General features: G+C 35.2%; 3 protein-coding genes across 3 annotated transcripts; all 3 read left to right on the top strand.

Annotated features, from left to right (window-relative positions):
- Positions 1–399: 399 nt before the first annotated feature.
- LOC7486774 (aspartyl protease family protein 2) lies at positions 400–2118 on the top strand. Its single transcript, XM_002320832.4, has one exon. It carries the CDS (start codon positions 448–450, stop codon positions 1912–1914), a length of 1467 nt encoding a protein of 488 aa, XP_002320868.1. The 5' UTR covers positions 400–447; the 3' UTR covers positions 1915–2118.
- A 2707-nt stretch (positions 2119–4825) lies between these two features.
- On the top strand, positions 4826–7397 carry LOC18105242 (UV-stimulated scaffold protein A homolog). Its single transcript, XM_006375305.3, has 2 exons — positions 4826–5164; positions 5288–7397. The coding sequence occupies exons 1-2, from the start codon at positions 4904–4906 to the stop codon at positions 7055–7057; spliced, it is 2031 nt and encodes a 676-aa protein (XP_006375367.2). The 5' UTR covers positions 4826–4903; the 3' UTR covers positions 7058–7397.
- A 1970-nt stretch (positions 7398–9367) lies between these two features.
- LOC7486772 (E3 ubiquitin-protein ligase SINAT3) lies at positions 9368–12582 on the top strand. Its single transcript, XM_002320831.4, has 3 exons — positions 9368–10106; positions 11081–11467; positions 12071–12582. The coding sequence occupies exons 1-3, from the start codon at positions 9864–9866 to the stop codon at positions 12431–12433; spliced, it is 993 nt and encodes a 330-aa protein (XP_002320867.1). The 5' UTR covers positions 9368–9863; the 3' UTR covers positions 12434–12582.
- The last annotated feature ends 2072 nt before the right edge of the window (positions 12583–14654 follow it).

Below are 14654 nucleotides of genomic sequence, written 5' to 3'. Positions count from 1 at the left end.
GTAGAAAAGAAACTCTATTTTATGCATGTTTAGAAGTACAGTAAATGTTATTTTTTAATTATTAAAATAAAATTTATTTATTATTTTTAAAATTTATTTTTAATATTAATATATCAAAACAATTAAAAAATAAAACTAAAAAAAATCTCAAAAAACTTCAAAAACACGGCAAATGTCAAACACCCTTTTCAAGTTTTTTTTTAAAAAACGATCTAACTATTAAATTCCTTATATTTATCAAGAGGCCCGTCGTGTACTGATATTAGAAATCACATTTGTGTAGAAAATAGAAAATAGAAAATCACGGAAGAAAAAACAGAAGGAAAAAAAAAGCCAAGTCCCCGACAAAGCTGATAGCCCTTTTGACAGCACTCCCAATTATTTATACTCCCTCACTTTGCAAACAGCTTTCAGTGTATCCCCTCTCATTTCACTCTCACTTATTCAATGGAAGGAAAAACAAGAAATGCCTCCACTCTCTTTTTTTCCTTCACCTGTATTTTCCTTTTCCTATCCACCACCACCACTCTCTCCACTTCACTGCAGTTCCAAACCCTAACCCTCAACCCCCTTCCTAACAAACCCACTATCTCGTGGGCCGACACCGAACCCGGAACCCAAACCTTCACCGACCAAACAACATCAGAACCCTCCAGTTCCGCCACCACTTTCCTCTCCGTACAGTTACACCACATAGATGCCCTGTCTTCGGACAAATCATCACAAGATCTCTTCAACTCGAGACTTGTACGTGATGCAGCACGTGTCAAATCTTTAATTTCCCTTGCGGCAACCGTTGGCGGTACAAACCTGACGCGTGCGCGCGGCCCTGGGTTCAGTAGTTCCGTTATCTCAGGGCTCGCTCAAGGGAGTGGAGAGTACTTCACGCGCCTTGGTGTAGGGACCCCAGCAAGATATGTCTACATGGTGCTTGACACTGGAAGCGACATCGTTTGGATCCAGTGTGCTCCATGCATAAAGTGTTACTCTCAAACCGACCCGGTTTTTGACCCGACTAAATCCAGGTCCTTCGCTAATATCCCCTGTGGGTCACCTTTGTGTAGGAGACTTGATTATCCAGGCTGCAGCACGAAAAAACAGATTTGTCTGTATCAAGTCTCTTACGGAGACGGGTCGTTCACTGTTGGTGAGTTCTCAACCGAAACGCTTACGTTCAGAGGAACCAGAGTTGGTCGTGTGGTGCTTGGTTGTGGGCATGACAATGAGGGCCTTTTTGTTGGTGCTGCTGGATTGCTGGGACTCGGTAGGGGAAGATTATCCTTCCCTTCACAAATCGGTCGCCGGTTCAACAGCAAGTTTTCTTACTGTCTGGGAGACCGGTCTGCTTCTTCTAGACCGTCTTCTATAGTTTTCGGTGACTCGGCTATTTCAAGAACCACCCGGTTCACTCCATTGTTGTCGAACCCGAAATTAGACACCTTTTATTATGTTGAGCTTCTCGGGATTAGTGTCGGTGGGACGCGTGTTTCTGGGATCTCAGCTTCTTTATTCAAACTCGACTCTACAGGGAACGGCGGCGTTATAATTGATTCGGGTACGTCAGTGACCCGACTGACCCGGGCCGCTTATGTGGCTCTACGTGATGCTTTCCTGGTCGGAGCATCCAATTTGAAACGGGCACCGGAATTCTCGTTGTTTGACACATGTTTTGATTTGTCTGGGAAGACAGAGGTGAAGGTGCCAACGGTGGTTTTACATTTCAGAGGTGCTGACGTGCCATTGCCGGCGTCGAACTATTTGATACCAGTGGATAATAGTGGGAGTTTTTGCTTTGCGTTTGCAGGTACAGCGAGTGGATTGTCAATAATTGGAAATATCCAACAACAAGGTTTCCGGGTTGTGTATGACTTGGCGACCTCACGGGTCGGATTTGCTCCCCGTGGATGCGCTTGAGTTTGTGATGCGTGCATTTGGTTTAAGGGTTACTGTTTTTTTTTTTTTTTTTTCTCTCGTTTTGGCAAGGGATAAAGCTCTTTCCCTGCCCTTTTATTTCTCTCTCTAAATAATGGGTGTCATAAAAATATCTTTTCTTGATTTTTCAATATAAGTAAAGAAAGAGGGGAGATATATAAATTAATCAGACAGAATTTGGGATGATGTACGTTTTATGGTTGTTGCATGGCTATTCGGATTACTATTAAGTATTAATTACTTGTAAGCGGTCAAAAACGTGACCAAACAAAAAAAACTATCCATTACTCAACAATGTTGGATCAATTTGGATCTCTGTCAAAATGATATTATGTTTTATTAAAAAATAGTTTTGGAAAAGAATTAATAAAATAATTTTTTTTTGGCTTTAGAGGGTGAGAAGTAGTGACATGTTTTTAAGATTATTTTTTATTAAAAATATATTAAAATAATATTTTTTTTTATTTTAAAAACATTATTCTTAAGTTTATAATATTTGATGTTTCGCTTTATAATATTTGATGGCGGCAGTATTTTTAAGTTTATATATTAAATGTTTGAAAGTGATAGTCTTTTAAAGTATTTATTTTATTTAGAAATATATTAAAATAATATTTATTTTTTATTTTTTAAAATTTATTTTTAATATTAGCATATTAAAATATATAAAAAAATTAATTTAAAACTAATTTTTTAAAAAAATATTTATCAAAAATAGAGTTTAACCACGGTACCAATACATTAACGACATGTCTTGCGAGATTGATGGGAAATGGTAATAGTTCTTTTTCGTATGCTAGTGGAAAAGTAGTTGAAAGTAAAATAATGCAGATTTTGATTTTTTTTTATGCCCGTCATCATATCGTAAACAGTGGTAGTTTGTGAAATTTGGACGTGAAAATATCACGAGCCAGTTGTCAATGAGAACATGCACAAGGGGATCAGAGTGTGAAGGAAACAAAAGCTTGTATAGATCATATCATCATAGTCTATATCGGTGGCCCACGCCGGGCCACGAGCGGGGTCAAAAATATTTTAACCAAAAAATAATAATTTATCAAACTGATTTTTTTTTTTAGAGTATGATTGTTTTCTAATTTTACAAATCTTTTTAATTTTTTTAATTTAATTTTTTTTTATGTTTTCATTTATTTTAATACGTTGATATTAAAAATAAATTTTAAAAAATAAAAAAATATTATTTCGATGAATTTTCAAGTGAAAAATATTTTAAAAAACAATCGCTATTACAATATTAAATAATCTCTTAAATAAAAAAAATTGATAACCAAATTAAATCTTGATTTATTTAATAATATTATAAAAATAAAATAATAATAACAAATAAAAAAATATTATCTTAAATAAAACTGGGCTAACATGTAAAATATTTTTTTTTAAAATAATACACCTATAGTGGCGTTCCCAAACATGATTGCAATATAAAGAGTTGGAGTTTAAGGATCTACAACAGTAGTTCGCTGTCGCAACAAGAAAATGGGTCTAGAAAAAAAAAAAAACATGAGCAACCCACTATTTTAAAGAGGTTAACAAGCTACAGTCGGCAGGATATATATGTTACTTTTTATGAAAAATACTCTGGTACTTTAAAAATATTTATCATTTATGTTTCATTGCTCGGATTAAATAACATATAAATAATTGTATAAAAGCTCGTATTATTTAGTGATTTGTGAAAATTAGAAATGTAAATCGTATAAACTTTAATATGATATATCAATTAACACACATAGGTTATATAGGTTATGACTTAATTTTAGGGAAATAAACGGAATACTTTTGGAATACTAAAATATTCTCTAGTGTTTGTTGTAACATATTTTTAATCAATATTATAAATATAAATATGAATCTAAATAAGAGATCAGATCATTTATTTAGTGGGTTGACCAATAAATTAACGATGAATCATATATATATATATTTACGTTGGTATTCGGACCAGCTTGTATGCACCTTAACTAATCCCCACGGGTCCTGAAGTTAACGATCATGTAAGCCTCTAGTGACCATCGATATTAACAACAACAGGGCTTGAACCTAAAATTATAAAAAAAATAAATTTTTTAATTTTAAGTTTTTACCACTGGATTATCTATCCTGTAAAATCACTATAACTTGCGTGTCGGTGGGTAACTTTTGAAACTTAATCCATATATTTATTACATCAATGTTACATGAGATTAAGGGTTTTATAATAAGTTTATTTCTCGCATTATCAGTTTGAAGTGATTTGAACAGTGGTGAATGATTAGGGACCACACTCTCTTAATAATTAGATAAATTATTCAGTATACTGGGAATTATACTTTTCATTACCACAAAAACATGGGGTCTAGCAATCATTTCATTGTAAATTTCATATTATTGTAATATAACTCCTAATAATTTTCTCAACAATTAAGCCGGTTTATTATATCCTTACGAGCATCTTTAATGGAAAAAATATTTTAAAAAATTTAAATTATCAATATAGCATTTTGAATAGTATAATTTAATTTTTTTTATCTGGTACTAAAAAATATATTTTAACAAGCCATTTTATATCTTACATAGAATAAAAAAAAAGAAAGGAAAAATTTGAAGATAAAAAATAGTTATTTTTATTTTATTTTATGACTTTTCTAAAAAAAAATATAGAAATTAATTCTTTATTTTAATAAAAGAGATTCTAACATCCTATAGAGTTTTTCTCAATTAAAAAGCTATACGGAGAGGAGAAAAAAAATACAGAGAGCAAAGTTACCGTAATAGTCTTCATTAATTAATTTCATGTATCAGTGAGTTTACCACAACAGTCATCATTAATCCTCAATGTGTGAACTCAGCCAGAAGCTTTGGCAGAACATGGGGGTAATAATGTAAATCAACTTAACAAAGGAGGGCACAGTCGGCAATCAACTACTAACCGACTTCTTGACTTGGAGCGAATTTTGACCCTAACAAGCAGATGTACGAAATAAGAGAGATAACTGGAGCGAGTTTTCAAAATTATGTTTGCTTGATTAATTACTTCGCTGCGGGATTAATGGAGATGGAAGAGGGTGGAGGAAAGGCGAGGGCGTTGATAGAAAAGGCCACCAATTCCACGGCGGCGCTCGTCGACCCCCGCCTCCTCAAAGCCATCAAAACGGTTGTCCGATACTCTGACTCGGAGCTCCGACTCGCCGCCCAAACCCTATTGGATCTCATGAAACGCGACCACTCTCAGGTTCCCTTCCGTTTGTTTCCCCCCTCACATTATCATCTTATTTCATCACTATTCATTTTTTAATGTGTAATTTTAGGGCAAAATCTACGCCTCAAAATTGAAAAATAAATTGTGATTTTTCAGGTTAGGTATTTGACGCTTCTAATAATTGATGAGCTATTTATGCGATCAAAGCTATTTAGAACTCTAGTTGTTGAGAATTTAGATCAGTTGTTAAGTTTGAGCGTGGGATTTAGAAGAAACCATCCCCTTCCTGCTCCACCGGCAGTTGCGTCTATTTTGCGTTCGAAAGCGATTGAATTCTTGGAGAAATGGAATTCTTCGTTTGGAATTCATTACAGACAGATCAGGTTAGGTTTTGATTACCTTAAAACCACGCTCCGGCTTCAGTTCCCGAATGTTCAGGCTACTGCAGCTCGAGTTCAGCAGGAGAGGAGGGAAAGGGAGATGAAGACGAAAGAGATTCTAGTTAAGAAGTTTGAGGTTTTGAAGGAGAATTTAGTGCCGTTGAAGGAGGAAATTCGGGAAACGGTTGATGAGATTGGGGAGTGTTTAGAGATTGTGAAGAATAAAGAGGCCAATGTTGTGCTTGGTGCTCTAGATGATGATGAGGATTTTGAAGAGTTTCGTCCTTTGGAGTTGCGTCAGCTGCGGCTTGATTCGTTGAAAGAGGGGGAGAAGGTTTGTGAGAACAGTGAGAATAAAGTGGTTTTTGATGCATTGAGGGAGCTGTACAAGCTTTTAGTGACCAAGCACTTGGTTTCAGTCCAAGAAGGAATCTCTGTTCTAATCAGGGTTGAAGTGGCAGATACGAGATTAAGAGATTCTATGCTCAAGGAGTTCATTGATATCCGAAATCACCTTCAATCTGTGAAAAAGAAATGTGTTGAATCAGGTTGTGCTCTTCCAGACATTACAAAGCATGAAAAAGAAGAGGAAGAAGATTTTTGGGAGGAGGGTAAAGTTGAATCAACTGACCCTGGGAGTTTTAGTGAACCCAATAAGCGAAACAAAAATTCTGCTGCACCATCAACTTCTGGAGAGGTGAAAAATGACCCTTCTGAATGCAGTACCAAGAAGTTGAAACGCGATGAGTTTCTGTGTTCTGAAGGTGGTGGAACTGATTCCAGCTCGCTTCGAAGCAAGCTGATGACCGTGGCTCCAGTGATAGAGTGGGGCTCTTTTTTGGAAACTTGGGGTTCAAACAGGGATGTTTTAGCCAACCACAGGGGCTTGGAGCTTGAAAGTCACTGGGGTAGGGTGGACCATGATGCAGTTATTCCAGCAAAGAAAATTGCTGAATTAAACCTTCATGCAACTCTTTACAAAGAAGACAGAGTCGAAATCCAGCCATGTCGGGCTCCATCAGGGAAGGGTGGGCTCTGTCAGAGAAGAGATTTGAGAGTTTGCCCCTTTCATGGACCCATCATTCCCCGTGATGATGAAGGAAATCCTATCAATCAGGGCACTTCAACAAGCGATTTAACTCTTGATTTAGGGACTGATTTAGTAGAGCAATTAGCCGAACAAGCTGTGAAGAATGTTCGGGACAGAGATGAGGAAGCAAGGAAGAGAAAAATGGACAAACAGTCACAGAAACGTGCTAAGCTTGCAAAGATACGGGAACACAATGAAGCTGTTCTGAGGGATGCTGCAGTGGCTTCAACTTCAAGGTCTTCAGTTTATGGGGACAATGTTGAGGCATCCAGCAGGGACAGGTTGTTGGCTAGAAACAAAAAAGATACCCTCGCATCCATGTTGCGCAAGAAAGTAACCACAAAAGATAGGCTGTCTCAGAGACTTTTGAATACAAGGGCAAGTGATGCAATGACAAGGCAGCTAACGCTGGGTGAAGATGCCAATTATAGAGAAGCCTTTCCAAATCAATGGTAGAATACGGATATTGCCTTTGGGATTTGGGCTTTCTTAAAGACCAAGCATCTGAAGATACTTATGCTGGTAATGGACGGATAGTCTCATTCATACTGGCAGACAAACAGTTTCAGTTTTCTGTTGAAGCAGAAGAATTCTGCTCTGCACGTTCCGTGATGTTGCGCATCTACTCGATGCTGGCAGGCCTTCCAGAACAGAGAAAGATGAGTACTTCTGTAAGAAATCTTGTAATTGCATGCTTTAATTGGAGAGTTCTGTGATTGTATATATTTTCAACATTGTTGTGAGATATTTTAATCACAGGACAAAAATAAAGAATCGGAGCATTGGAGATTATTCACACCTATGAGTTTCCCAGAATATGAACTCTGTTGTAGACTTGTAGTTGCCAATAGGCAATCCTATATCTGTTTGTGCACATTGCACGCGTTTCAGATGGCAGGAATTAGGTGTCTGGCGTGTCTTGCCATGCAATGATTCATGGCTTGGTTAAACTGGAAAATTGAGCATGCACGAACAGGTTGTTTAACATCAGAAGCAATGTGCTTCATCTCAGAAATTAATCAAAATCCCCAACACTAGTCTTTCGGAGTGCGGTTGGAATTGCTGTTAGGTCGAAAAGGTACTGAACTGATGTTTTTGGTATGTTATCATGTTTGGTTGCTTGTGAAACAAGGGAGAATCAAAACCGTTATTTTTGTTGGCTACATTCTTTATTGAGGCAGACAAAAAGGTGACAAAGGGGAGAATTGGATTCTTTTTGCTCATAATGGCTCTTTCCTCTTGAAGTAACGTTGAAACCAAGCCCGCTCCATTATCATTCTAAATCATCTTTTTAACCATGATGACAGAGGATAGATGACAATCTGTCCACGTTTCAGAGACCACAAATATATTACCACTCTTGGTGCATGGCGGTGTCTTGATGGACCTGCTAAACCATGAAATCTAAATACTTGGGGACAATCTCGACTATTTTGTTAGCCGTTGCCCACTCTAATGCATGCCCTCCGCCATATCAAGGTGGCCGTGCACCTGTAATTAGGCTCTGGTTGTGGAATTACACCACCCGTGTCTATTAAAAAACCGATAGAAGAGATGTGCTCACAAAAAAACAAAGTCAAGATACATCGGAGTGAAGGTCCTCATCAATAATATGGAGGAACAGAGGAGAAGCATTCGATAACATCAAGCATGCAAGCTTGAAGGGATTGAATTTAAGTTGAGTTGAATGGAAAGTGGCCCAGACGACCTTAGAATTTCATCCTGTTCCATGTATATTTTCTTACACGAGAATTTCATTACAGCCACTGTATGGATCAGGCCTGCCCCTTCAAGCATTGCTCAGTCACACGACATCACTGTGTAATCAAGATAACCAGGTCTGCCACTATAAAAAAAATGCTCTCTTTTTTTTGGTTCTGTTATAATAATGGAGGAGTAACCAGTGCAAACTCAATTATTATTTCTATTGTTTCTGAAGGTAAATGTATATATATGATAACATGTTCTTTAATGTCGTGGCATCATAAGAGAAATTGAGAAATGTTGAAATTGATGTCCCCTAAATATGAGACCCTAGAAGTGGTGAATAAGCAAGCATGCAGCGATTTTTTTTTCTTTTTAAACAAACACACCAAACAGAGCTAATAACTGTCAGGAGAATAATGTTTTTTAAACATAAAAAGTCAGGTTTTTGAGAATATTTTGGCATTACTAAACCTAAAAATACAGTTGTTTTAAATATTTTTTCCATTAAGATAATTTTTTTTTATTAATACATTTCATGTTTATCTTAATGAATACAAGGTTTTTAACTAGAATAAAAAATCTATTTTTAATGGATAATTTATTGTTAGTATTATTATTTTCACATCAACTATATAATAATTGAAAAATACATTAAAATTAAATTAAAATTTTATAACAATATTTAGAAATAATATCCAAACTGTTGCAAACTAGGTGCACGCATCCTTTTTTCAGGAAAAAAAATATATTTGGTTTCTTAAAGAAAATATTGTAATTCTTAATTCCTAATCCCATAATTTCTTCAGTTTTTTTTTATATTTTAATATTAGTATATCAAAATAATAAAAAATATTAATTTATTTATTTTAATAAAAATTGAAAAAAAAACATGATAAACCATAACACGCACCTAGGATACATAAACGCACTAACCACTCCTGCTGTTGGTATTAAATTGAATCACTGACAGTGAAGCGCTGTAGGAAATCTGTTTTGTTTTTCCCCAGTGTTTTGATGTTAATGTAAGCCATCCATGTTGGAACTGCCTTTGCTCAGTATAATATAATGTGCCCCCCCACCCCCTGGCCTACTTGCTTTCCACCATTAACTACCGCCAACAACAACAGCGAGGTTAAAAAAAATAAATAAATAAAAACAGAAGGAATAATATAATCTAGTAATCATAGTATAGTTACCTCTTATCATTGTTATCCCAGCTAATGTAATCTCCTATCTAAAACCTTTTCTGACATTTGCTCCCTCTCTCGCCTGAAACCGTTTGATGTTGATCTAATGTCTCTTACAATTTTGACAGTGACTTCCCCCCTCTCTCACCGATAAAGAAAAGCACCCCCTTTTGATTTAACACGAACAGATCTTACTGCTGATTCAATTCAACCTCTCCTTCCTTGTGTTTCTAATTTGATAAATCAACATCTCCTTCGTCGTGTTCTTCTTTGAATAAATAAGGAGAGGTGGATTGGAAATACCCGGAAGAGAGTTGAAGCAGCAGCTATAAATTTGATTGGAAAGTTGTTGTTTTGGTGGTGTAGGAATGGAATTGGATAGCATTGAATGTGTGCCATCCTCAGATTTAACAGATGAGGATGAGATCCACCACCACCACCATCTCCATCATTTCCCTTCTGTTTCAAAGCCACACACCACCACCACCACCACCAATAATAATAACAATAACAATACTAATACTGTGGCTTCTTCTTTTCACTCCACTAGTGTTCATGAGCTCCTTGAATGCCCTGTTTGTACCAATTCTATGTACCCTCCTATTCATCAGGTTTGCCCCCTTTTCTTTCTTTCTTTCTTTTTTAGCACATGTTTTTCCTTTTCCTTTTTGGGGTTTTAATTTGTTGAATGCTTGATGCGGGTTTGGTGTGCCTTTTGTTATGTTGTTGTTGATCGGTCATAGCTAGGGCCGTTGAACCGTGGAAATTGCGGACTTGGTTTTGTTAGGATTTGTGCCTGTTGGTTTAATTGGTTGGATTGTGGAGATTTAGGTCGCTGGGCGCCTGTGCAGCTAAGTGAATTTTGGAGGTATATTTATTTATGGGCCCGGAAGATTTTTGGTTTTTTGACTTTTGTAGAGTTTAGGTTTTTGCTGGTTTTGTTATCTTAATATAGTCCCAAAGGATTTAGCAAATGCATGTACCCTCTGTAGCGAACGTGAAGAGTCATCTGGGATCCATCGTTTGGGTCTTGTGCTTGGCGCTGCTTATACAGATGCAAGGACATGGCGGCGGCGAGAATTGGATAGAGTGCTAGAGTACGTGCTGGGCAGCTATAGTGGTATAAGATTCTGAAAATGAATTGCAATTTCACTTTTCGAAACCTGAAGAACTAAATAAAGATGGACACATCACATGATTCTAAGAACCTATGACCATTCATATGTGTGTGATGACCTCGATTTCATTTATATGTTGGGGCAGTTGATTACAGTGAGCAGGGAGCTTTTCAGCTAAAAACATTAAAGTTTGAAATCTAAAGGCCTGTGTGAATTTTAGTTGGATACTGGGCCGTTGAGAACTGTCTGGTGACTTCTTTATAGTTGGATATGGGGGTTTACCTGTATACAGTAGACACTATCTTACTGTATCTATGCAATGGAGGAAAACTTATACTTATAAATGCTGTTGATTGTGGGAAGCAGCAATCTTTGTCCTTTATTGTTATTGCTTTGGGCTAGCTTCCAAAATTTCTTATGCTTCCTAGATGACATTGGCTTTTGTTTACATATTGCTGTTTCTGCAGTGCCACAATGGCCATACACTCTGTTCAACCTGTAAAACACGAGTACACAATCGGTGTCCCACTTGTAGACAGGAGCTTGGTGACATTAGATGTCTAGCTTTGGAAAAAGTAGCTGAATCACTCGAGCTACCTTGCAAATACATGTCACTTGGATGCCCAGAGATTTTTCCATACTACAGTAAACTAAAACATGAGAACTTGTGCAATTTTAGGCCATACAACTGTCCATATGCTGGATCAGAGTGTGTTATTGTTGGGGATATCCCATTCCTTGTTACTCATCTGAGGGATGATCACAAAGTGGACATGCATTCTGGGTGTACTTTCAACCATCGCTATGTCAAGTCTAATCCTCGTGAAGTAGAAAATGCAACATGGATGTTAACAGTAAGAATATGTCTATCTTGTTTACTTGAATTTTGATCACTATTCACTCACATATATACCTGGATGCATTACATGCTTCTCTCTTCTGGTTCGTTTGATCAATTTAGGGCATGACATGGTTCATTTTGGTTCTTTTGATCATGTTAAGACATAGTAACCAAACATAGATCATGCAACAAGTGAAGTCACATGTGCCATTTATACGAAGAACTTATTTCACTCCTTGATCTTCTCATTAAAGAGATCATAAATGATGGCTATGCTGCCTAACTCTCATCCTTCCAAATAAATATTGAATTTCATGTAAGTGAAATATTACAAGTGTTAGTGTGGACTAAATTGAAATGTAGACGGTATGTGAGTCAGCTGTGTAATCTTGAGCTTATGTTTTGCCTGCATTCTCTTTGGTTGATGCCTTCACTGGTCCTAGTGCAGATGGGACTCTTTTATATCATATTAGAGATGGATTGAGTTCAGAAATGGTCAATATTTTTTATATGTGCTTCATTAAGTGGCATAGCAAAGCATAGTATTCTTCATATTAAGGATACTTTTTCTTACTTTGGCAATTACCGAACTCTGTTTTTAATCATTTTGCTTTAGGTTTTCCACTGTTTTGGCCAGTATTTCTGCCTTCATTTTGAAGCTTTCCAGCTTGGGATGGCTCCTGTTTATATGGCATTCCTCAGATTCATGGGTGATGAGACAGAAGCTCGGAATTACAGCTACAGCCTGGAGGTTGGGGGAAATGGTCGGAAACTTATTTGGGAAGGCATGCCACGGAGTATAAGAGATAGCCACAGGAAGGTTAGGGACAGCCATGATGGACTTGTTATACAACGTAACATGGCACTTTTCTTCTCTGGAGGAGATAGGAAGGAGTTAAAGCTGCGAGTTACAGGACGGATATGGAAAGAACAGCAGAACCCAGAAGGTGGGGCATGCATTCCCAACCTTTGTAGTTAGGCTAATTATCACTTTCTTGCTCTCTACTGTGCGATCTATTTCTTGTAATACTGTATTACTGTTACTAAAATGCTGATCATTTTAAGAATCCTCATGTACAATACTGGAGGCCCAAGCTTTATAAATTGTTAATAAACTTACTGATAAAACTGTCCTGGCTATGCCTTTCAATGGTTTTACTGCAACATGGATGTTTGTTAGCAATTTTTTTTTTAAGACAGTCACTTTGGCTAAAAGCTCAAAAAACAAAAAAAAAAGGAGTAAAAACAGGTAAATCGCAAGTATCTTATTGAGGTACTATAGAAGAAAACTAGATGTTGACTTGTAACATGGGTAAGATTTTTTTTTTTTAAGTTAAAAAAAGTAAAAACATTGCTCAGGTGTTTTATAGAAAAAAATTTATCATGAACTCAAAATGTATATTTAATGATAAACTTTTAAAATAATTAGATAATGATATATTGGATAATATTTAATTTTAAAAAATATTGAAATTGTGATATAGTGAATAGATATGGATCAACTTTGGTTAGCCTACATAACCCGCGATTTGGATCATGAGACCGTGTTAACTTCATAAAAAGCGAATCAAAATAAATTAAGAAGCTTAATTTCAATTAAGTAAATATTGAAGGATAAAAATGAAAAAAAAAACATTCAATTTGAAATAAGACAAAAAAAGAGACATAAGTATATCTAGGTAAACTCACCAAACATGCAATCGAGTCATGAAAATGAGATTATCACATAGAAAAGAAAAAAAAACACGAAGGTTAGTTTTTAATTTAATGTTGAAGGAAGAAATTAAAAAAAATAATTAAAAAAACAATGAAAAAACCCTGAGTCAACCAAGGTTAAAAAGAAACAAAAAAAACCCCAAATAAACTCGGGTTAACCCATTACTCGGGTTATTAAAAAAGAATAATTCCATGGAAAACAAATTAAAAAAAATTTACTTTTTTATAAAAGAAGCTAAATGATAAAGAAAATTATCCAAACATAATCTTATAAAAAAATATTTTTATTTGTTAATGATTTAAAAATAATAATTTTATTGATTTTATTTAAATGAAGATTAAAAAAAATTAAAAAGAGCCTTTAAAAAGAAGCCCACAAGTCTAGGCTTGATGGACCTACTTTTGGGACCAAAATTAAGGACAGACGTGCGCACTCGTCCATTAATTTTTTTTGTTAGGGTTTACAGCATGACACGTTGATTTTGCTTTCCCTATCAGCCACCTCAGACGACTAGAAAATCAACATAGCAATTTCTTGACAAATAACATGTTTTCCAACCATTTTTTACCCCAAAACACCTAGCAACACCTTATAGACCTAAATAAACCTTTTCATGAATCTAAATTAACAAGGAGTTGTTCAAAAACCAAAAACTAAAAACCAACCCGAAACTAAAAATCATTCTTGAGCCCAAATCTACTATCTTAGGTAAGATGGCCGGCAAAGAACACTTCAGTAAAAATTCTTATATCAAATAAAACCCGTTGACATCATCAAAATTAACTTTTTTCATGGTTGAAATTAGCGCCAACTGAGTTTTCCCCCCCTCTTTCATTGAAATCCAGGGCCAATCAAGTTTTTACTTTCTCTTCCACTGAAATTTAATGACTCTCTCTTCTCGCCAGATCAGGGTCAAAAAATAATGAAAATAAAGTTTTGGACCATAATTGAATTTTACAAAACTATAAGGATAAAAAATCTAGAAATTGGAAAGCTTAAGTATTAAACTAAACTTTTCACGTAAACATTTAAATCGCCACCTATTTCCTATCTTTTCAACTTTGATCTTTTATCTTTTAATTTTATTCTTTTTTTAATTATAAAAAACAATTAACCATTAATCAAAAGTTTGATTATCAAAACAAGATTTTATTTTATCTTACTCCATAATTTATGAGATAGGTCACAATGCCACCTTGTCCAATAACCACATCTTTTAATGTCTTTTTTATATAATTATAATAATAAAATAAAATATAAACTTATTTAGAAAAATAAACTTTTGAAATACAATTTTTTAAAAGCATAAAACCGATAAACTTATCCAATATGATAACAACTTAACTCAACTCATAGATAGTGTTGGATACTATGATAAAAATTATTTTTTATTTAAAATGTATTAAAATATTTTTTTTAAAAAAATTATTTTTAATATAATATAAAAACAATCTAAAATAAAAAAAATCTTTTTTTTAAAAAA

This window comes from Populus trichocarpa, chromosome 14 (assembly GCF_000002775.5).
Source record: "Populus trichocarpa isolate Nisqually-1 chromosome 14, P.trichocarpa_v4.1, whole genome shotgun sequence".
Lineage (NCBI taxonomy): Eukaryota > Viridiplantae > Streptophyta > Magnoliopsida > Malpighiales > Salicaceae > Populus > Populus trichocarpa.
The sequence above is the reverse complement of the archived record's forward strand: the minus strand, read 5'-3'. Positions and strand labels throughout refer to the sequence as shown.

Excerpts from the sequence above, each read along its gene's own strand:
- LOC7486774 (XM_002320832.4), top strand. The coding sequence starts at position 448 with ATGGAAGGAAAAACAAGAAATGCCTCCACTCTCTTTTTTTCCTTCACC.
- LOC18105242 (XM_006375305.3), top strand. The coding sequence starts at position 4,904 with ATGTACGAAATAAGAGAGATAACTGGAGCGAGTTTTCAAAATTATGTT. Across the intron at positions 5,165-5,287 it reads TGAAACGCGACCACTCTCAG|GTTAGGTATTTGACGCTTCT; the intron begins GTTCCCTTCCGT and ends GTGATTTTTCAG.
- LOC7486772 (XM_002320831.4), top strand. The coding sequence starts at position 9,864 with ATGGAATTGGATAGCATTGAATGTGTGCCATCCTCAGATTTAACAGAT. Across the intron at positions 10,107-11,080 it reads TGTACCCTCCTATTCATCAG|TGCCACAATGGCCATACACT; the intron begins GTTTGCCCCCTT and ends CTGTTTCTGCAG. Across the intron at positions 11,468-12,070 it reads ATGCAACATGGATGTTAACA|GTTTTCCACTGTTTTGGCCA; the intron begins GTAAGAATATGT and ends ATTTTGCTTTAG.